Below are 21,912 nucleotides of genomic sequence, written 5' to 3'. Positions count from 1 at the left end.
CTTTTATTGCCATACTGCTTGAAAGTTAAAGCATCAGGGATATGGAAGGCTATGATATGGAATGTGTGGTACGGCAGGTTAATGTTTTTTAAAATCTTTATGAAATTTTCTGTACGCTGTAAATGTAAGAAAATAGGCATTTCTGACTGATTCTTTTCAAACTGTGACATGCTGTTAGTGCTTCGAAGTTTGGCATAATGTCATAAATGGAGAAAGTAAGCATCTCTTACTGTGGATGTCTTTCAAATGGTGACATATTGTTAATGTGCTTTGAAAGAATTATGACCAATATTTCCAAAAGTGACGAATTATAGTCCATGAAAAATTATAATTATCTTGTTTTTTCAATGCTTCCAGGGAGTGAGGCTCGCTGTTTATTCCATTGATATGCGAAGAAACTCAGAATTTAGCAGAGCAGGACAGTTTAGCTATGGATCTTTGTAGTTACATTGATCCTGCTGCAAGTACTGAATTCTCAAAAGATCAGTGGCTAATGCTTTTGAGTCTTGTTTAATGTACTTATGTTATGATGCTGAGCTTTGGATACTATTTGGATCTCTCTTAACCTGCTGATACATTGTCAGTTCAGAGTTATTGTTTTGCCAAATCTAGTTGATAGGCTAACATTAAAGGTAAAGGCATGCAACTGAAATCCCATTCACAATGAAAATTTTGTTGACAGCCATGCACAGGATGGGATTTCCAAGGGAGAACATTTAAGTTTGAAATGTAGCCCATTCTGACCAAGAAGAAATATTGCAATTCATGTCCAGTGACATGAGTTGTGTGCTCCCTTCCAATCTCAAAATCTCTGGTGTATTGGTGAATACTGAGCTATCAGTGCCATGCAAAGCTTCAATGAAAGGGATTGACCAGCATCTGCATTGGAGGAAGGGACACTTTGTAAGATCATCTAGGCATAACAAGTTGAAGGAACTTGAAACTTCACATAACAGAAGTTTGTATGAGTCTGAGCAGAATATAGAGAGGGCACATAAACTGTCTGAGGGTTCAGACTTCAATGATAGCACAGTTGAGAAAGAAAGGAGCTTCTCTTCAGGGATAAGAACACATACTAGGGAATATCACTGTAAGAAAATTGAGCATGATAATAAGGAAGGCAGTCCAAGTGAATGGAGGGACAAAAATGAGGTATAATATTTGAATTTTGTTACATGGACATATTAAAATGTAGCCAATAATTGAGATTCTTTGATCCAGATTGACATTATCATGTTGCTAATCTATTACTTATGGGTTTCCCATAGCATTTAAAACAATACAAAAATAAACTTGACCGAAAGATTCAAGCAACTGAGTATGATCGAGCTTCTATTTTAGCACTAGCTGAAGAAAAACAAGAAGATGTGCCCTTGAAGGAAGAAATGGCAAAACAGGTGATAATAATATGCTGCCGCATTTGTTTTATTTTCTTAATATCCTATGTTCAGTTCTATCTTCCCTCTGGAAGTTCTTGGATATGGATATGGATATGTCTTCAAATGTGTATATGGTATATGTATCTACATTAGACACTATGTATCCAAATGTGTATGTGGCATATATATACATTTGTATTTTTGTATATACATTAGACACTATGTACTCAAATGTGTATCTTGCATATGTATATACATTTGCATTTTTGTATATACTTTAGATACTATACATGCAAGTTTTTGCATGGTATATGTAGAAATAGATACGTTTCTACAAGTATTTGAAAAAGTCACACTAATTCTTGAAGCCCCAGTTTTTTTCTAAATCTGAATTAAATATATTATTGTAATGCATTAGATTTTCTTGATAAGTGTCAAAAACATTATTCTATACTGAAATATATACTTTTTTAGTTTGTATGAGTAGTTTTAGAATGAAAATTTCTGATATGTTGTTGTGGTTGTTTGAAGTAGACATTTTAAAACAAGCGTTTAATTTCTTTAGATGAATCTCTCGTATTGTAATCAACTTAACCTGGTGGTAAGCTATCAAGTTATCAACACAAGGTCGTGGGTTTAAATCCTGACTTTCAAACATCTCTGTTTCACCATAAATCACGTTTTGTAAACTACATGCCACAACGATGTATCAAATTCACACTCTCCAAACAGTTGGCACAACCATGGCTTGATTGGCTCTCTCTGTCACTCTGTGCGTTGCGCACACACACACATAATTTTCACATAGAGAGTTTTTACTGCAGAGCAGTAATCCTCCTTCTTAGGAAGGAGTCACATACAAGATGATATGCTGATTGGTTCCATAGGTCAAAATTAGCATCCTCATGGACGATAAAAATTTTAGTCTATTCATTAAAGAATGTTGAATGGTTCAAAGTTTTGTTAAACACGTTTAAAAGACCAAAGGTTAATAAACATGTTTTTTTGTTGTTCTATAAGTGAAGCAGAAGTTGTGTTCTACTGAATTCTTTCATCATTTGTTACTAATTTTCAACCAAACCCCCCTCCCTCTCCTCTTCTCCACTTTGCAATATATAAATACTTACCTTGATTTTCCTCTTTAAGGTCAAATGTTCCAGCAGCTTTAATGCTTGCAAATGTTTGAATATAGAACCACAACAATTCTGGAGATTCACTCGTAAGTTTTTGGCCACTTATTTGGAGATTCACTTGTAACTTTATTTTGGTATTTTGACTCATTCTAAATTATTTAATTCTGTCAATGTAGAAGTCTTACCTCAGTTAAATGGATATTTGTATTCAAGGGAGGTTGCACTGAGCATGGTGATTTCTGGGGCTTTATTCTCCATTATACAGCTGATTATTTTCAGAGAAAGATCTCGAAAGCCTTCAGTAAGACGAAGGATAGTTAGATCACAATGGTATGGGAACCTCAGTTCTCTGCCAGGGGAGCAAAACAGTTTTGAAAGAAGAATATCTATTTCACCAGAACATCGCAGATTTGTGTTGGATGGTGATAAGAACAAATCACAATCCCCATTTGTTGATAGGAGTCAAAGATCCACTCAGTACATTAATATGGCTATGAATAATGAATTGTCAAAGTCACAGAGAACTCCACAGAAGCCCATTAGACAGTCTTTGTATGGGATTGATGAACATCCTCGCAGGTCATCAAGAGTCAACAAATACCAAGGATTCAAATCACAGATAAATATGTCACGCACAAAGCACACATTGGCAGGTGCTTCTGACAGTGGCAATGGTGCATTACCAACAGAAAATGGATTTCCTGCAAGGACGTTTTCTGTTGGGGCCTCTAACAGAGGAAGTTCACAGATGCGAGATGACAGCAAGGAAGTGAAACCCTTCAAGATGCGGGTTGTAAATAAGGAACCTAGTCAGCAGAAGTGGGGGAAAGAAGATGAGGTATACCTTTCATTGTAATTCTTTATACACCACAGATGGTTGTCATAATATTAATTAGGGAAAAACTTGAAATAACCTGAGATCTTTTCTTTACTTCACGATGCTCAAATACCACATCTAAAATTGAATTGCTCTTCAGGGGATTGACCAAGGCACTGGCATTTGGGGGAAAAACTTGGGGCGTATTTCAGAGTTTTTTGCTACTAATTGATTGGTTTTGCTACAGCTCGACTTGGATGCACGCATAAGCCAGCTTTACAAGACAGTACAAACTGTTGAACAGCATCGCCAGGCTGTAATGGTAGCATTAGCTGAGGAAAGACAGAGAAGCATGCTTCTAGAGGAAAAAATTGTAATGCAGGTACTCTTCACACACTGAAATATGTTATATTCATTACTGCAGTCTCATATATTTAGTATAGGGAAAACTCCCCCTTTTTCTCAGTTATGTGCTATTTTAGCAATTAGGTGGTCAATTCATCCCCCTTTTGTCTTGTTTGAGGATTGAGCAAGGGGCTTGGAGAAATAACAAAAATTTAGGGACATTTGGGGGGATATAGAAAAGCTTGGTTCTTTTGATGATTTGATGATATAAGTGTTTACTCAAATAGTGCATATAATTGCTCTTTGAAGGATTCAGGGTTTGGGGAAATAACAAAAAATTAGGGGCGTTTGGGGAAACCATGAAAAAACTTGGTCCTTCTGGAGTTTGTCCCTCTGCCACACTTCTTAACTTTTGTCTGAAACAGAAACAGGCTGCAGCCGCCCTTGCAAAGGAAGTACAACTCTTGAAGGTATTGATAAGTTATGTACTAGTGTTTTCATATGGATTCAGCATCATCTATTGAATTTTCTCTATTTTCTTAACAGGAATCTCACAATGCCCTTTTGACTTCATTTCGGAAGAAATATAGCTCAGCTGCTGCTGCCCGAGCAGCTGCAGATTTGGTTTATCAAGACTTCGAAGGAAAGGCAGCGATGGAAAAGCAGTGGTAGAAGAATACACCTTTTAATATAATGAAGAAAAATGAGGCCAACTTCTTGCTTGTGGAATCCGTTGCCCAAGCATCTGTATACAATGTCATTGAATTTTAATCCTGTTTCAATATCTGGAAGGAGTGGAGGCTTTATTTTCATCAGGAAAACGAGTTAAGCATCCACAGAGAAGTTTCTTTTCAACTTTATATTGGTTGATTTGCAGGTACAACCCTTCAACAATGAAGCAAAGGTAATGTTCAGTCATTTTGTATGTTTGTAATTATGATTTCGTGGAAATGTGCTCTAACTATAACAATACCTTGTGCAGTTAACTATTGTCAAATTGTCTTCAAAAACATCTGACACATTTTGAATTAAGTACTGTAAGATCATAACTTGAAATTCGGGTTGGTTACGCCAATGCCATAGTTAAAGCTTGAAGGCAAAATCAATCAGGGGACGTTAATATGGCTGCTGATGATTGTGATTTTTTGAAGCTCAGCCTTGCTTTCTTTATGGGGTTTAATGCAGAGTATGACAAATGCTTTTAACTATCATCGAGCTTCATAGAAAGTATTGTTCGAGCTTTGTAAAAGATAGTAACTTCATTTCTTCACGGTTGTCAAATGAACATCCACAACTCTAGTATCACAATTCATTTATTTCTATATTAAAGATTATTTTCTTTCTTGCAGTACGAGTGACAGTTGTTTGCCAAGCCATAAGCCAAGATTGTGGAAATCACCGTAAACAAGGAATTGCATGCTAAAGCACAGTTTGAAATCATTGCATTTATGAAATCATGGTTTATGAAATCACCACTCTAATTCTTCATGAGGTGTAGTACAGACCTATATATGAAATATATATATTCTTGTGGAGTTTGGATGGCATAGACTCCAATGTGCAGAATACTCCAATGCATTCTTCTTGCTTGTATTTAATAGACTAGATGCTTAAGAGTAGCTTTCTTGCATTTGTTATTTATCAGTTCTCAAAATATTTAAAACAGTGTACCATGTTGTCAACCAAGTGTTTTTTAAGATTAGTCTGGCCTTTGGTAAGCAGTACAGATTATTAAGAGAGAATAATTAAAGACTTCCATCCTAAGCTAAGCTTCCTTTCTGCTTGTTGAAGAACCAAAAACGGAAATTTGAAAATCATCTGCTTGCAGATTTGTATCGAACCAGATCCAAATGTAAATTTCATCTCAACATTGAAATAGATCCACCGTACATGAGGTCATATTCCTCCACCACTTATGCACTATAATATGGTTAAAAATGGTGTTACTATGATGTTTTAACAAAGTACGACATTGTTAGAGCAAGGCCCAAGATTGTGAGAGGAATGAGAACTTGTAATATTTTGAAAAAGAATTGGGAACTCTTGCTTTGATTATATGCTGGCTGCTTGGAAGCTACATGTTCTGTATCCTTGGGGATAGTAGAAACATCAATCTCTCCAATGTACAAATCGTTCAACATATCTTTTGCCACCTTGGAATGGCCGACATCCTCAAAATCATTTGTGGCATCTTTTCCTGCAGAAGCATATGAAGGACAAGAATTTAAGATCGCATTCTGAAATACAATGGAGTGTATGCAATATGATTTATAATACCTGTAGCAGTCAAAATCACATCATCTCCTCCAGGATGCGTGTTCAAGAATTTACTCACATTGTAAACCTGATGATCCAATCACATTGTTTAATGTGAAGTTCATGTTATCTAGTGGAAATGTTTAAACTTCACTAGGTGATGGAAAAATTGAAGCCGTTCATCAATAAGCAAGATTCATAATTTCAAATCAACTCAATTAATGTGATCATGTGACATGTCATGAAGAAGATTATGTCTTGTGACATTTTAAGGTTGTGGGTTCAACTTGAAAGTCATGGACCGAATGCTTGGACTTGTGTTCTAATACGAGATCATGCATGGTAACAAGTATTTCAGATTGTGCAAATCAACATGTTCACCAGCACTTTGCTCCTAAAAAAGAAATTGGTTTTCCAATGTTATGGTTTCATTGTAAAATGTATTGATGTGAATGAAGCATATTAACCGTTTTCTCTTTTGTCTAAGGTTAGATTCATTATATAAAACAATGGTGTTTTCTATGATCATGTACACTTACACTAGAAGGTTTTTTCCTGAGACTAATGGCTTTATATGGAGGGAAAAATTATTCCATAGAAGCTCTCCATTAATCAATTACTCAAGCATTTCTGCCAAATGGTGATCGGTTTCTACTACTGACTTGAGATTTGATTTGGGTAATCAAATATTCAAATATGCCTGCTAAATTGTGATCATTTCTACTAATAAATCGAGATTTTTTTGGGATAATTAATTATTCAACGTGCTCCCTAACTCTGCCTTAGTATATTAAGTCGCCAGAGTTCGACTAGACTCCAAGTGTTGAGATATTGGCATGTATGGCAAGTATAAGCTATCATTCGAATGAGCATTAGATGGTTTTTGTGAAAGGGAGAGGTGAACATTTCTATCAAATTGTGATTTGATTTGGGTAATGACTCAATGTGCCTATCAAATTGTGAACATTCCTTCTATCAAACTGATATTTGATTCGGGTGATGAACATGTCTAAATACTACTGGGGTTCTCTTTCAATAACGAGCAAAAGGCTCTCTTCAGATCTAGTATCGATAGATTTAGAGTTAAACCCAGCAAGTAGTTATAATGAAAGAAGAAAGAAAGAGCAGAAGAGTGTTAATATAGGATGATATACCTTGCTATGGAGAATAATCCAGCAATCTCCAGAAGAGTTGTGCTGAGACACCTCTGAGAAGGTGATCAAGGAGTCATTGGACATTGTTGTTTATGATGTTTAATATGCCTTCTTCTTCTTCTTCTTGTTCTGGCCAATGGTAAAACAGAGCATGCAACACACCCTTTGTTTTTGTTGCTATGGTTAAAGAAAGAAAGAAGGAGATTTCTTCTTCTTTTTTCCTTCTTAGAAAATGTATTAGTTAGTGTGCCTATATTAAGTATATAATCCAATAACACGTGCTTTAAGAAGAGGCACTATATGGTGCCAAGCTCGTCACACACTAGATAACTAGAACAAGTAAGTGGTTCCCTTTTTTAGTCCGAGAGCTTCTCGGGTGTGAGAGTTGCCACACCCAATTCCGGGTTATAACCCTAATTCTACACCAAGTAGAGGGAACGAAACCGTCCTAATCAGATCTCGGCTCGAAAAATGGACAAAATAATAAGGTCTTTTGATATAAGTGTTTAACAAACTCCACCCATACTTTAGTGTAGATTTGTAGACCAATACATTGGTCCCTTATGTTTTGAAAGGTTTCTTGGTTTTCTTTCCAACGTGTCAAATCTTAGTCCATAGATTCTATTTTTCTTTGACCCCACATGCAAATCAATGCATGACAGAAAGTGCCAACATATCCTTCTCCTTATGTGGATTCTATTTTGCTATCTTGAATTGACATTATGCCATTGTAGTGTCAATCGTATATCATTGGGTTTGATTTGATTGCCAAACACAAATCATATTGATTAATATTAACAAGCCCTCGATTGTATAAGATTGATCAATATGAAGATCATATTCTTGCATCATCGATCAAAGGAAGGATGGATTTCACCTCAATATAAATTCACTTAAAGGACGACTTATACTATATAGTCTTATGTAAATGCACACTTGTATATGCATTTGTGTTTAATCGCACGCGCATAGACAACCTTATAGTTTAGAATGGACATTTTCGGGAAATAGCTATACCTTTATGCATCTAATGCATAATTATGACAAAATGTGTTCCTAAATTTTAGATTGAAAGGTGAAATTCAAGTGCTCTACCATTCAAAGTTCTCACCCAACCATTTTCTCTCTTGGACCAATGACAATTAACATTACAATTTTTAGAACACTTTGTGCACGGAAGGAGATTGCATTCATTGAGAAGAGAAGTGAATGTGCACTGCCAAAACATTACTAACTCTAAAAGAATCATTAATACACATTATATTGCACATGTCTACTACATAGTGGGCAATGTTGAAAATTTATGGTTCCTAAGATATCTTGAATGGAAAGGTATGTGACTTTTTTATTGTGGTAAAACATCAAATTGATGATACGATCTACATGTACTTCTTTCTCAACAACCATCTTGTATTGCTTTCGTCTTTTCATATTTTTTTTCGTAAATAACAATGTACTAATTACAAAACATAGAGTTACCATGAATAGAAATATAATGTGGACCCACCACAAATCCCATAAGGTACCCAACTACATCCCCATGTTTGGATATCTTACAATGGAACTAGACCGTTGAATGGGATAACAATGAATGGAAAATGCAAATGTAGCTCTGAACCCTATACTAGGCCAAATATGCCATAATCCTGAATACTTGCGTATCTCAAATACAATCTGAAAATTTTAAGAAGGCATTCCTACATTCTTTTGAGAGATACCTATTGGAAAGGGGGTTTTGACACTCTCATTAATGAAGCCCACCACATATATGCATACTTAAGTAGACACAAAGCAACATCTAGAGCTAACCTACTCACCATAACCCTCCAAATAAATATCATAACTAAGAAAGAAAGGTGAGATTACCACCTCAACTGCACCACAATCTATCACCGACATTCCCCACACTTTACTAATCCATTCTTCATTCTTGCATTATTACTATTTAGTTGATGATGTACTAATTTGTTTTTTCTTCGGCGAGGCTTTTATGACATGCAAATTTTCAATCTAATTGAGATGTATCATAAGTCAAATCTAGAATTAGGTATTGCAAAGTTGACATTTCTTGCAATTGTGTCCATATAGCTGGTTAGATCTAGGTATACCAAACTTTGTTTGAACTATCTGAAAAGTCATTGTTCTTCATTATGATCTGGACATGGCACCCAAACCCAAGTTTTCCATATAAAGTGACCTTGAAATGCGTGGTCGTCCCCCATCCCAAAAAGCGAGATGATACCAACATCAATTACAAAGAGCTTGTGTTTTCCCCTTCTAATGGTATCTACCACTCTTAAGAACTCCCATCTACGATTAACCACTGACCACATGCCACCAAGAGGTTGTAATCTTTGTCTTTCTATGCTTGATACCTTTTTTCTCAATTAAGACAAACCAAATTTCTTTTTATAGTGGTTGTGCCTAAGTCCAACCTTAAGAAGAGAGAAATTTGAAGCCACCATATGTTAATATATAGTTAATAATGTCACATCATATGTGTAATTTGAAGCTCCCTTATGTAACTTGAGCTAAAGCTTTCTCCTAACTCTCTTACTCCCTGCCATCTTAACTAGCATTTAACGAAAGAACTCCCATGTCAAGTGTTAACCACTCTCCCTATTGTATGTGCTAGGTGATGATTAATGGTTGAGGTAGTTTAATTTGTTATTAGGTGCATTCTTGTACAGGTTTTAATCTAGTTAATAAATTTAATGCTTTTATTAAGTTTTAGTTAAGTTCCTATTAATGTAGTTTTTGCGAGAGGTTAAGTAAGAGTTCTTCAAATTAGGGTAAATGACTCTAGTACCTCAAGGATGATTCACGATCATTCTCACCTGGTTTGCCACTCTGAGAGTATACATTAGTCCAAAGTCCACAATCAACGATTTCAGTAGAGGGGCAGACCCCCACATGGAATAGAAACATGCCCTCGGCACAAAGTTTTCTCAAGGTAAGCTTGTGCCTCGCTTAACACGCACATACCCCTTCATGCGCTAGTCATTGAAACTAGATACTCATGACACGAAGGTGAGAAACTTTATATCATGCTACCTAGCATGCAGTACCTCCTAACCTAACATTTTATTTCATAGGCAGTGTGATTTGAGTTAGAGAGTGTGTGGTGGTGGCGACGAGTGGTTGAATTGGAGTCATCAAAGTTGAATGATATCTACTAGGTTTTTCTAGGTTATGACAACCGGAAAATTAGTGGTACATTGTAGTTGAGATGTGCTAAGTTGTGGCTTGTAATGGGCATCTCTACGAGTGGCGGTCAAAGCTCTCTACTAGCGATGTCGTGAATGTGCTTCACCATCACTATTAGGACAGACCCCCTTGTAGCCTTATCCACTAGTAGTGATGGTAGATTGGGAAGATTTTTCATAAAGATTGTTTTTGTCTCAGTAGGTCTCAACCTCACGAACTTCAACATAGTTGATGTAAACTCCACCAATAAACCACAATGTACCATTGAATAATAAACTTTGCGTTTTTACATATATTAAAGCATTGATTTGTGACTCAATATTCCACATAAAATATAATCAAATGGAAATAAATGTGATTGTATAAATTGTACATAGGCTTATAGCTCAGATTTTAACCCTCATCTTGAGAATTTGTTAGGCACTTGCTCTTTTATTTTGCCCCACATATAGATACTCTCTCTCTATTTTTATCGTAATTAGCTTACCCTTGCAGTAAGTTGTTAACACTACAAGCATTGCATTGTGGGTTCGAAACCCAATTTTCTCACTTCTCTCTATTATATACTTCATATATATCTCTTAATTCACTAAATGCCACTGGAATGTAGGGGTTGAACCCATGACCACTTGGTCTCCATTGGGCAACCTTACAAATTCTCTCTCTCTCTCTCCCCCTCTCTTTTGGTGAAAACACACAATGATATTAAGGGTCTCTCTCTCTCTCTGGTAAAAGCACACAATTATATTAATTGTATGTAAAATCTACTTAGTTACAACACTTCTTAGTCTCTCTCTCTCCTATGTAGGGAGAGGGACGCTCTCTCTCTCTCTCTCCATATGTAAGATGAGAGACCCTTTATGTACCAAGGGTTAAGAGCATGTCTCCATTTTGTGCTTAAGAACCTATAAAAGTTTTAGTATTAGTACTTGCAAAAGAAGGGGCTAAGATAAATCGGAAATACATTTTTAGGCATATGCCATTACCATCTTGGGCCAAGTCAATGGTCCATTTGGAATAAAGTGATAACATTGGTAGTCCCATTAGTAATCGTGCCTATATTTTACAGAAAAATTACATAGGATTCATGACTAGATGTTCAACAAGGGCACTATTCCAATGGATACGATGAGCACACATGCAACATGAAAGGTTGCTATGATCACCCTCATGCCTTCAAGAACATGAAAAATGCTTTGTGACACACACACTCATGGTGGGAAAAGCATGCTTATGAATGTAACGAATGGAAGTTTGATCATCAGCTTAAGCAAAGGGGTATATTCATGTGCCTTCCATTAGGTCGAATCTTCTTCAAAACATCTTGAAAGAGAGCTTTCATCATGTGTTGTAGGTACTATGGTGGAGAATCGGGAGGTGGTATGTTAATGTTACGCTCACAATGGGCATATTATGTCCACACGCACACATTAACAAGCTCGCCCACACACTGAATTGGCAAACAAAGAATATACGCATCACGTTTATGTAGATTTCTCAAGTGGGAGAGGGTTCAGGTTTACGTTGTGATGTTTGGGGCATCCACTGGACACAAACACACACATATACAATACAATACATACATACATACATATACATATACATATACATACAGACATATATCCACACACACATTAACAAGCTCACCCACACACTAAATTGGCAAACAAAGAATATGCGCATCACGTTTATGTAGATTTCTCAAGTGGGAGCTGGTTCAAGTTTACGTTGTGATGTCTAGGGCGTCCACTGGACACATACACTATACAATACATACTATTTACATATATATACATACATACATACATACATATATATACATACATACATACATACATATATATATACATATACATACATATATCCACACACACACACACACACACTCACACACACACACAGAAGCATTTTTTTTGCAAACAAAGAATGTTTACGTCGATTTTCCTTGGTGGACGAGGGTTCGGGTTTACGATGTCGTGTCCGGGGCGTCCACTGGACACAACTTTGTCCACACGTTCCCTCTCTCTTTATCCTTTCCAGGGTCCTCCCTCCCAATGTATATACATACATTTGAAAAGAAAGAAAGAAAGAAAAAAAGGGAGAAAGAAGAACACGAATGGAGAATGGAGAATGGAGAATGGAGAATGGAGAATGGAGAATGGAGAGCGGCAGTAGCAACAGGCGTGGTGGTGCATGGCTATGGCTATGGCCATGGCGCCATCACCGTCTTCTCTGTCATTGAGTGCAAAATTCGCTTCTGTCCTTTTCATTTCGTTCCTTGCGTCTCTCTGTCTGTCAATCTGCGTTTGTGCGTTTCCTCATCGTCGCCGTCTTCTTCGTCTTCGACATCCTCGTCATCTTCTTCTTCTCTTCCCATCACAGAAAAGGAAGGGTCTGGAAGGATGTTGCAATGGATGGGGGGAGGACGACGCAGACTGAAGAATGTACGTACTTCTATCCATCTCCATTTATCTTGCAGAAGAAGATCAAAACATGTCAGATGCGAGGAAGAAAGAAATCATGTATATGAGTGTGAAAGAGAGAGAAAAACGAAAATGTGTGCGCGAGAGATAGACAGACAGATTTTCTGATGTGTTTATATTCGCATAAGACCAGAAAACTTATGGAAGCTTGGTGATTTTGCCAATATACTTCATCCTTCACACGCATAAATAGATATAGAGAATACGATTCACCTCACCTTCGTTCTAATGTTTTCTGATGTCTCTTATGTCAGACAAGGAAATCCATCGAAGCTAGGTACTCATTCTGCTTTATATATATAACTACCTTATCTGTTTCCTTCATTAACAGATTGATGTTTTCCTCCTTGTAATTCTTCTGTCAACTGGATCTTTTTGCTAAGTGGTTCATAATATAGGATGCAGATTGAACTCTGTTTATTTATTCATATTTAGGCAGCGCCATTTCTTTGAGCAACGGAGACAACAGAGAAGGTCTGAGTTATCAGAAATACCTGTACTTCATGACACGTCTTCTTCTTCTCAAAAGGAAACTGTTAGCTCTCTTGATATTGCTAGTTTAAAGAATCTTTCTCGTCTAGCTCGAACTGAGAGGGATAATGGAAATGGAAAGGTTAATGCTTCAGGTGTGCCATATATTCTTTCCTTTTCAACAACCATTTAAAATAATTGTTGAGAAAAAGCTTAACAGTAAGAAAGAAGAAGAAGAAGAACTTCCTTTAGTTCAGATTGGGTACAACTTGACATTTTGAGAAAAGAATAAAACAAAAACTTTGTGTTAAACAAAAGAATATCCATTACATCATAATTCAATCAAAACATCCTGGTATCTTCCATTTATTTAGCATTGCACTCAAGTAAATTTGATTAATAGATTTAAGCATAAGAAAGAAAGCAAAATTGATACTCCATTAGTTCATATTTCGAACAAAGGCTTAGATTAAGAAAAGGCCAGTTCAGATTTATATTAAAAGTTAAAAGAGTAAAAAAAAAGCAGAACCGTAACTTCTATTAGTCTTGATCCTTAGAAAAAAACTTCAAGAGTATTACGCGGTATTTTTGTGTAGATAAACCAAAGAAGACTGAGGTTTTCAAAGATGATGTGAATGGAGATTATGACCATTTCTCAGGTTTGTCCCCTAGGTCTTGTAGTATACCTACACCCTAGTATGAAGCATCATAAACTATTTCCAAGTGATGTTAAATGCAGTATAATAGTGTTATAATGGTGCATTTCAAGGAAATGGAGCATCAAAGGAGGCTATTTTTGATCCACCTGTCTTTTTTAAAAAGAAGTAAGCATTTACAGTTGTAATCTTGTGGCAAGCAAAGGAGTAAAACACTTATATCTGTAATCTTGTGGCTATGCATAGGGTTAAATATGTATATTGGTAATTTTGTGGCTGGACATAGGCCATTATCATGAATTTAAGGATTTGGTTTTAGTGTTGACATTCAGTAAACACTTTCACTTATTTAGCAAGCCAGGAATTCAATCTCAAGCATTGCCAATATTTCGAGTAATGTCTGTTACTGCTGAAAAACAAGATTCACAAGAGGCAAAGATACCACAAAATATCCAAAACAATCAGACGCTGTCAAATATTCATCCTCTTAACATGGAAGGAAATGACTCACAAAAACTTCAGTGTAATATTAAAAATGGCAAAAAGAAAACGAATTTTCAACAGAAAATGAATCCAATTCAGAGAAATCAGAAAGGTCACAAAGAGTTTGCAAGTATGAATTGCTTCACTCATCCTCTATTCTTAGAGTGTATTAAACTTTTCAGGAAACTCATTGTTTTGTTTTTCTGGTCACAGAATTTGATATATTAGACATTATCAATGGACATGAAATGGAAGAAGGAAAGAAGAGCTCAAGCTGTGAATTTTATGCTACTTCCCCAATACTAGAAGGTATGTAACACAGATTATGAGTGTTGAATTCAAATTTCTTAAAGAGGATTCTTGTCAATATTGATCACTTGTTTAATGGTTCAATATGCAATATCAAAATTGTGTGATATAAAAATAATTTCTCTGTGGCACACATTCCTGAATGGAGAGTATGCTTTGGGTGGTTTGAACGGTATGAGATTCACTTTTTTGTAGGTGCTCTGATCTACATTCCAAATTTTGCAACTGTACTTGCCTTACTGCTTTTGTGTACAGGTGATGAAAGTGATCCTGAATGCATCCTGGAAAATGATAGCTATATTGTTTGTAGAGAGGAAAAGAATGGCAAGACCCATTCAAACTGTAAATCAAAGTATACCTGATTTTGAAACTTGGTTCAGCAATAACATTATCCTCATTTTTTCAATATTTACGTAATTTTTCACAAGATTAAAATGTATCTAACTGCATTTTTGGACAAATGTTTTGCAGGGTGTCATCGCCAAGAAGACTGTGTGAGGCACCTGATTACTTTGTGACACCCCCTTCTGCACGTGCCTCTAAAAGTCAAGCGTTAGACTCATGGCTTCAGTTTGAATCCTTTGGTTCAGGAGGAAACAATGCCTTCTCAGATTGCTCTGGTTTTGAATCCACAAGTGTGGATCGTGGCTTCTTTGATAACATTGACAGTGATTTTATGCGAATAAATGTTGGTGCTACTCGGAAAAGCAGCAGAATCACAAGTTATCAAATTCCAGAAAATTCTGATGGAGTATTTGATCATGTAGATTGTGTTGGTCCAGCTTCACAATTTGAAGAGGTCTTCACACGTTGTCCTCACTTTGTTTTTGCTATTTCTAGTATAGTTCTTGCTATATGCTATTTTCACTGAGTCGTGTCTATGATGAAATAGAGCTCATGTGATAAATCCCAAGGACACAGCTTTTTCCAGGTAAAAATATACTATCTCTAGTGGGTTTACTATATTACTTTACCATGACCATTTGTTTTAAAAATATGAAGCTCAAATGCTTGTTGTAACATTTCAATTTTCCTTATGGGATGTGATTTTCACAGCTTATTGAGGTTATATAGAATACCTTAAATCTGTTGGAAATCCAAGATTTACTCTTATTGAAATTTAATTCACTTTGCGGTCTGTGTAGAATAATACTTGCTCATAGAGTTTTACTACTCTCCTGAATAATTTTTTGCTAAAATCTCTTGGATATTCAAGAATTACTCTTATGCAATGTTTTGGAATATTAATTTGCTCTGTAACGTGTGATGTAGTACACAGTGATAGAGGTTTTTGCTCAGATATCTGTTCTTTGTGACATGATTGAGTGGGAGCCTCTTATTTGAAATCCCTGAGAATCTGTCAGTTAGGAGATGACATAGAATACTGATTGGCCTGGTTGGATGCTGGAGCCACCTTGGTTTTTTTTTATAGTGGACCTCCATGTGCTCTCTGGATGCAGGATTTATTGCCCAGCAATATGGTATCCCTCGAGGAGCTTCCTGCCCAATTATGGGTATAGTATTTGAGTATAATACTGGTGTACAATCATCACAATTAAGCCTCCTTTTATTTTACCACACTATCCCTCTATATTGAATTCGTTATCCAATTGAGTGATACAAGCTATCCTATACTCTACTTATTTTTTACAACTTCCCTATGCTCAAATTGTAACCAAGAATAGTCTGATACCTGGTGGTATAAAGCTATTGCAAGAGTATTCTGATTCTCTAGTCATGAAAATCATACCCTGGAAAGCAGTAATGAAGCTTTAGAACTTGGCACATCCCCCATAGGAAGGAATTCAGAATTGGAGTGTGAGGCAAACGCCATTGGATAATTTTCTGGTATTTTGGATCTTCAATTGTGTTTGCTACAGGTTTACTTTGCTGAGCTGGAGGTTGTGTAACATGATTTTGTCGTAGGTAAGAAAATTGCACTTTTTTTGTGCCTCACACCTTGATTAGAGAAGCTCTAAGATTTATGTCATCCTGCCCTTTATATTTATGTCTTGCATAAATAGGAGCATCAGGTTGACATTACCTTACCTGATGTTTTGGTTCTCACATTGTTCTGTACTATGTTTTCAAGTTAATGAAGACTTTTGATCATTCTGAAAGGTGTGAATTGGACTTCTCAGAATCTGTAAATGTATTCAGGCTGAATATGGTGCTCCCGTTGAACAACCTGAACGAGATATTTTTAGTGAATGCGATCAAATCTTCAGAACAACTTATGACTTTGAAATCAGAAACCCCCTATCATCTCCATTATTGTCTGAGAGAGAGGCAGGGCATGATAAGCGAAGAAACCCTGATGGTGAATCACCTCAACTGTATCCATCCAGCGATGATGAAATCATGTCATTGGATGCTTCTCAGTGTGTAAGATCCAATAGGCACACTAAATCCTTTTTGTATATTTCAGAAGTTAAAGAAACTGACTTGTTTCATTTTCCTGCGGTTGACAGTCACACCTTGCATTCAATTCAATTGAGTATTTGACAGGTGGTTTTCTCTATGCCACATGAACAGTTATCTGATAACAACTTCTAACTTACTAGTGGGCTTATTATTGGGCAGAAAAAGATGATTGTATGACTGAGAGGCGCAGTGAAATAGTATCATCTTCAGGAGAAACATGTTTGGAAAGTAGTTTCTCAGATATTCCCAGACCATTTAATAAAACATGTTTTGTAAGCCAACACAGTAATGCAGATATGTAAGAATGCTAGATTCAGATTCTTGTGTCTAATTGATAACTGTTAAAAGTGAATCCATGTTTTTGTCTCAAGGAATGACCAAGTACTGTTTTCTTCATTTCTATCGGGCAGATCGCGTAATCATCTTAGAGATTTGTCTTTCGAAAAATTTGGAGGTATGCAAGTATGTCTACATTGTCATGCATTTTTTGCACAGAGAACTCTATAGTATCAAGCACACGAGGGGGATTTACTCTTGACTTGGTCTTACAATGACCTCTTTCTTATGTGGATTATATGTAAGGAGTCCACAATGTAACCAGTAATGCGTCCTCTCAATGCAGATAATCTGGAACATTTCAGAGTATTTTCGCTTTTTAATGTTATATTTTAAATGGATTGAGTAGTGTTATCGGTTCATGGTAGTACTTTCCCCTTTTAGTAGCTTAGCTCAACAATAAATCTAAATCCTTTTCCAAATCGCCTAAACATCATTTTACCCAAATTAGAAATAGCAATTCATATTATATATTATTTTTAAACATTACAAAGGTAATAAGAGAGAGGGATAGAGGCAACGACATAGGAAGCTGCTCTGATATACAAACAGTTGCTCAATATCTGGACACATTTTTAAATGTGTTAGAAGGAAGTTCTAAATTAAAATTGAGATATTAATTTTTTTTCGCTTGCAGCTAATATATCAGTATTTGAACTATGATTTAGACACAGCAGTGAGGAACCTCACACACAACATTGAAGGTGTTTTAGACTTTATCTCTAGACTGAAGTACACCCCAGATAATTAAATAGCTGCATTGCACATATTCTTTTCTATTGGAGCGGTACATTAGAAAAATGCAACCTGCCGAAGTATTTATCTACTTTGCAGGATCTGATGATGAAAGCTCTGCCGTAGCTGTAATTGATCACTTAACAACTTGGATTGTGACAAAAAAGCCATCGCAGTGCAGATCGCCTAAGAGAATATGCAGAAGAATGCTCTCAAACTTCTTCAAACAAATAGAGGACGAGCATGAGTATGAGTCCAAAATCTGTATGTCCTCTGTAAGTGAGTCATTGGAAGAAATGAGAAGTATGGAAAAAGCAGCTATTGGTGGATCAACAGTTTCTATGTCTGAAGAAAGGTGAACTAGTTTTGATGTTTTTGGAGCTATTCAGAAGATCGGTAGCAAGCAAAATAGCATAAATGCCAATTAATTGAAGTCATATTTGGTGCAGGACTAAAACTAAAGCACATTATCATCAAGAGCATCAAAATACTGGTAAACAACATTGTTTATTAGCATCACTCTTTTTGTACTAATCATAAAACTTATTTCTGCTTAATTTTGTTGGAAGTTGTTTGTGTTCATACTACAATTATCTAAATTTCAGCTGATTGTACCACTCCAATGACGTTGAAATCTTACAGGTTGTCTGAATTTTGATTTAAAAAATAATGGCCATCTATTTTGATACAATAAATATTGCATGCCAAATAGGTGTATTGTCTTGTTTGATCATGCCTTCATCAATTTTCTCTTGTGGACAAATCATAATAATAATGTGGGTGTAATGAACATACAAAAAATTTCAGTGAGTGGATGTGGTGTGCTGGGGCGTTTGAATGAATAAGCACACAATGAAGAACAAGCAACCATTGATATACATGTATACAGAAAACCAATATACTAAGTCAACTTGCAGTAATAAAAAGAGAGATGACCATATTAGAAGATATGAAGGAAACTTATGGCATCTATGCTTATCAAATTGAGAAATGCTGAGATGCTCAAATATTAGGGTAGTTCAGACTAGTTGTACAGAATTTAAAAATGAGATTTGAGGCCCACGTATGTCATGACCAGAAATTGCCTCTTGAGGGTGGGAATTCTTATTACAATTTTAAGAATGAGGTAGCATGACAAGATGTGCATGAAACTTGAGAAGCTATTTCTTCTTCTGCATATGTTCTTACTATTCCCGGATACAGGCAAGTTAATTTATCACTTTTGTCACTCTAATATACTGCAACTGTATACCTATGTGTTAATAAGATTTCATTAATATGTGCCATTGGAAACAGTTAGCTGATGCTAGAGTAGCTTGTTCCATATTTTATCGTATGTATGCAGCAAATGTGGCCTGAGGTCATAGCAAAGTGTGATTCATGAGGGGATCGCAAATGTGGCCTGAGGTCATAGCATAGTGTGATTCATGATGGGATCCTTATTAAAGGGTCCAATCTCATGAAGATGGATGATTCTATGAACAAATTTCTAAATTTTTGTGACCATAACATCCTTTTTTCATAGTTAACATTGATGGAAGCATGAAAAGAGATGCTTTATTCCACTGTTTGATTTCTTCAAAACATGCATGTGATTCTTTTAATTTATGAGTCATTTATTTCAGTTATTTAAAAGCTTGTTACTCCATTTGTTTTTTTGGACATGGTAGATACCCAACAGGGAGAAAAGGTGTACTCTGTGAATTCTTCCACAAAACGTTCTCAAGGATGCTTGAACCATTTAGAGACGTCGAAGCACGTAATGGATGAAGATATTATGAATGGACCTTTGACCGTTCATGAAGAAGCAATTTCCTATTCAAGCAAAAATCCAACAAATATGAATGGAGCTTTGACCCTTCACAAAGAAGCAATTTCCTATACAAGCAAAAATCCAACAAACATGAATGGGCCTTCAACCCTTCAAGAAGAAGTAATTTCCTATACAAGCAAAAAACCAGCTAAGGTCTCAATGCCATGTAATGAAAGCAAGGAAATAGGCAACATGGTTTTTGATATACTCTCGAGACTGAAGAAACCTTCTCAAGAAGATGTATCATATTAATGAAGATGTCAACTTAAAGATAAGTTCTATCTTTGCCATCATTTAATTGAAGAGTTCAATTGACACTGTTTCTATATGCTTATTTCCTATTTTGGTGGTTTGAAAGACATGTTCTGGTAATACAGATCCAGGCTTTATGGACATGGCCGATATGACAGATGATACTATCTAGGTTTAAGTAAATTTTTATTTATAGAATCCATCTGTCTCCATCTGTGTTATAGAATCCATCCATCTCTTAGCTCACATGCTGTCTCTGCCAAACGACTTAAAATTGATGCATTACATTATCTTTTTTTGTCGCCAAAATATCAAGAATGCAACCGGCATATATGCAATAGAAATATTTGGAAAAGCTTGCTCATTTAATGCTTTATCAAGAACATGCAGTAACAAACTATAGCATCATGCATCAATGGGTCATGGCGGGCAAAAATCCAATCACACTCACGTACGAAAGATACAAAAATATAGAATTTAAATTCTGCATATGTATGATCCTGGCACTTGTAATGAGCTACAACACCTGGACGGAAAACATCTCAACCCAAGCCTGAAAAGGCAACTATCCCAAGATTGTTGTGTTAGCAGTAATTTAAACTGTGAGACAATTATTAAACCATCATATTACTCTGGCTGTTTCTTCTTGCCATTTGGTATTGTATGCCTAACTACAATTGGTGGGCGAAGCTCCTTATGCTCAGCTTCCTTCTTGAGTCGGTCTAGATACATTTCTTCAGTTTCAACTCGCAAATGTCTTTTCACCTACATACATAGACAAAAATATATGCATGACGCGAAGAGCATATTGATTGAAAGGGGAGACTCAACCCAACACACATAAGGAAAGCCACCCAGAAATAACAAAGAGATAACACAAAAAAGTTCCCAGAAAATAGTTCATATTTGTTCATACTATCTCATGTCAATTATGGAGCCCTGTTTGAAAGCATATTGAGTTATGCCTTCAACCAATGATTTAGATGTAATAAATCAACCCTAAACCCTACACTCTTCATTTTGGTCTATTAAAATGGGCTGAATTCCAAGTGATCTTCAAAAGAACAATTTGAAGGTTGGATCCATGTAAAATCCCTATTATGATCTTCATTTAAAATACGAGCAATTGTTATGTCAATGCAGGAGTTCTACTGTTATATCTGAAAGCATTACAATGATCCTAAAGAGATACATAAGTAGTTTAGAATCTTCCTTTTTTCTGAAGACATCAAAATATGGAGTAAAACCCTAAAAGAAACGGACAGAAGCTGATCTTTTTGGTGAATGACAACAAGACACAACAACCAAATAAGGAATTACGTCGTGATTAAATCAGAGAATCAACAAACAAAATGCACAAACCAAAAACGCTGCAATTGGATAGAAAACCAAAAAAAAAAACGCTACACACGAAGACTCTGCAATTACCTGTTGGACCTGTCCTCGGATGGTGGGGGTGTTGGGGCGGATGACGGTGCGATAGCACTTGCGGAGGCCGAGGGCCTCCAAGGTCCTTCTGTGGAGGGCGAGGGTCCCCGGAATCCCCCTCACCAGGGTGATGGCCAGCCGAGCGCTCCACGCAATGGGTGCACTCTCCTTCCCCATCTCTATCTCTATCTCTGTCTCTGTCTCTGTCTCTGTCTCTGTCTCTGTCTCTCT

The 21,912-nt window shown here is 36.3% G+C and overlaps 4 protein-coding genes across 7 annotated transcripts; 2 read left to right on the top strand and 2 right to left on the bottom strand.

Annotated features, from left to right (window-relative positions):
- The first annotated feature begins 357 nt into the window (after positions 1 to 357).
- On the top strand, positions 358 to 5,016 carry LOC147860559 (uncharacterized). Of its 2 annotated transcripts, XM_087324566.1 has the most exons (8): positions 358 to 1,152; positions 1,269 to 1,397; positions 2,526 to 2,598; positions 2,689 to 3,350; positions 3,577 to 3,711; positions 4,100 to 4,144; positions 4,221 to 4,578; positions 4,657 to 5,016. In XM_087324566.1, exons 1-7 carry the CDS (start codon positions 766 to 768, stop codon positions 4,344 to 4,346), a joined length of 1,557 nt encoding a protein of 518 aa, XP_087180692.1. In that variant the 5' UTR covers positions 358 to 765; the 3' UTR covers positions 4,347 to 4,578; positions 4,657 to 5,016. The 2 variants fall into 2 exon arrangements, with proteins under 2 accessions (XP_087180692.1, XP_087180693.1); XM_087324567.1 differs by lacking the exons at positions 4,221 to 4,578; positions 4,657 to 5,016 and having other exon boundaries at positions 3,984 to 4,108.
- Positions 5,017 to 5,476: 460 nt separating this feature from the next.
- Positions 5,477 to 7,601, bottom strand: LOC147860558 (cytochrome b5-like). 2 transcript variants are annotated; one of them, XM_087324186.1, is made up of 3 exons: positions 7,079 to 7,601; positions 5,952 to 6,012; positions 5,477 to 5,871 (listed from the first exon to the last, which is right to left on the bottom strand). In XM_087324186.1, exons 1-3 carry the CDS (start codon positions 7,166 to 7,168, stop codon positions 5,621 to 5,623), a joined length of 402 nt encoding a protein of 133 aa, XP_087180312.1. In that variant the 5' UTR covers positions 7,169 to 7,601; the 3' UTR covers positions 5,477 to 5,620. The 2 variants fall into 2 exon arrangements, with proteins under 2 accessions (XP_087180312.1, XP_087180311.1); XM_087324185.1 differs by having other exon boundaries at positions 5,952 to 6,018; positions 7,085 to 7,593.
- Positions 7,602 to 12,466: 4,865 nt separating this feature from the next.
- LOC147860557 (uncharacterized) lies at positions 12,467 to 20,327 on the top strand. 2 transcript variants are annotated; one of them, XM_087324736.1, is made up of 17 exons: positions 12,467 to 12,735; positions 13,029 to 13,051; positions 13,210 to 13,400; positions 13,842 to 13,904; positions 14,015 to 14,069; positions 14,255 to 14,514; positions 14,598 to 14,693; positions 14,949 to 15,045; positions 15,165 to 15,492; positions 15,586 to 15,624; positions 16,854 to 17,078; positions 17,165 to 17,201; positions 17,277 to 17,415; positions 17,528 to 17,571; positions 18,288 to 18,543; positions 18,638 to 18,681; positions 19,859 to 20,327. In XM_087324736.1, the coding sequence occupies exons 1-17, from the start codon at positions 12,694 to 12,696 to the stop codon at positions 20,251 to 20,253; spliced, it is 2,334 nt and encodes a 777-aa protein (XP_087180862.1). In that variant the 5' UTR covers positions 12,467 to 12,693; the 3' UTR covers positions 20,254 to 20,327. The 2 variants fall into 2 exon arrangements, with proteins under 2 accessions (XP_087180862.1, XP_087180863.1); XM_087324737.1 differs by lacking the exon at positions 13,029 to 13,051.
- Positions 20,328 to 20,680: 353 nt separating this feature from the next.
- Positions 20,681 to 21,912, bottom strand: LOC147860556 (ribosomal protein L30 family protein). The gene is made up of 2 exons (XM_087324194.1): positions 21,682 to 21,912; positions 20,681 to 21,018 (listed from the first exon to the last, which is right to left on the bottom strand). The coding sequence occupies exons 1-2, from the start codon at positions 21,856 to 21,858 to the stop codon at positions 20,881 to 20,883; spliced, it is 315 nt and encodes a 104-aa protein (XP_087180320.1). The 5' UTR covers positions 21,859 to 21,912; the 3' UTR covers positions 20,681 to 20,880.

The sequence above is a fragment of the Azolla caroliniana genome, unplaced genomic scaffold (assembly GCF_043228905.1).
Source record: "Azolla caroliniana isolate FFs.n. ecotype wild unplaced genomic scaffold, voAzoCaro1.0.p SCAF_9, whole genome shotgun sequence".
NCBI classification, from domain to species: domain Eukaryota; kingdom Viridiplantae; phylum Streptophyta; class Polypodiopsida; order Salviniales; family Salviniaceae; genus Azolla; species Azolla caroliniana.
Note: the sequence above shows the minus strand (reverse complement) of the source record. Positions and strands in the feature narration are given on the sequence as shown.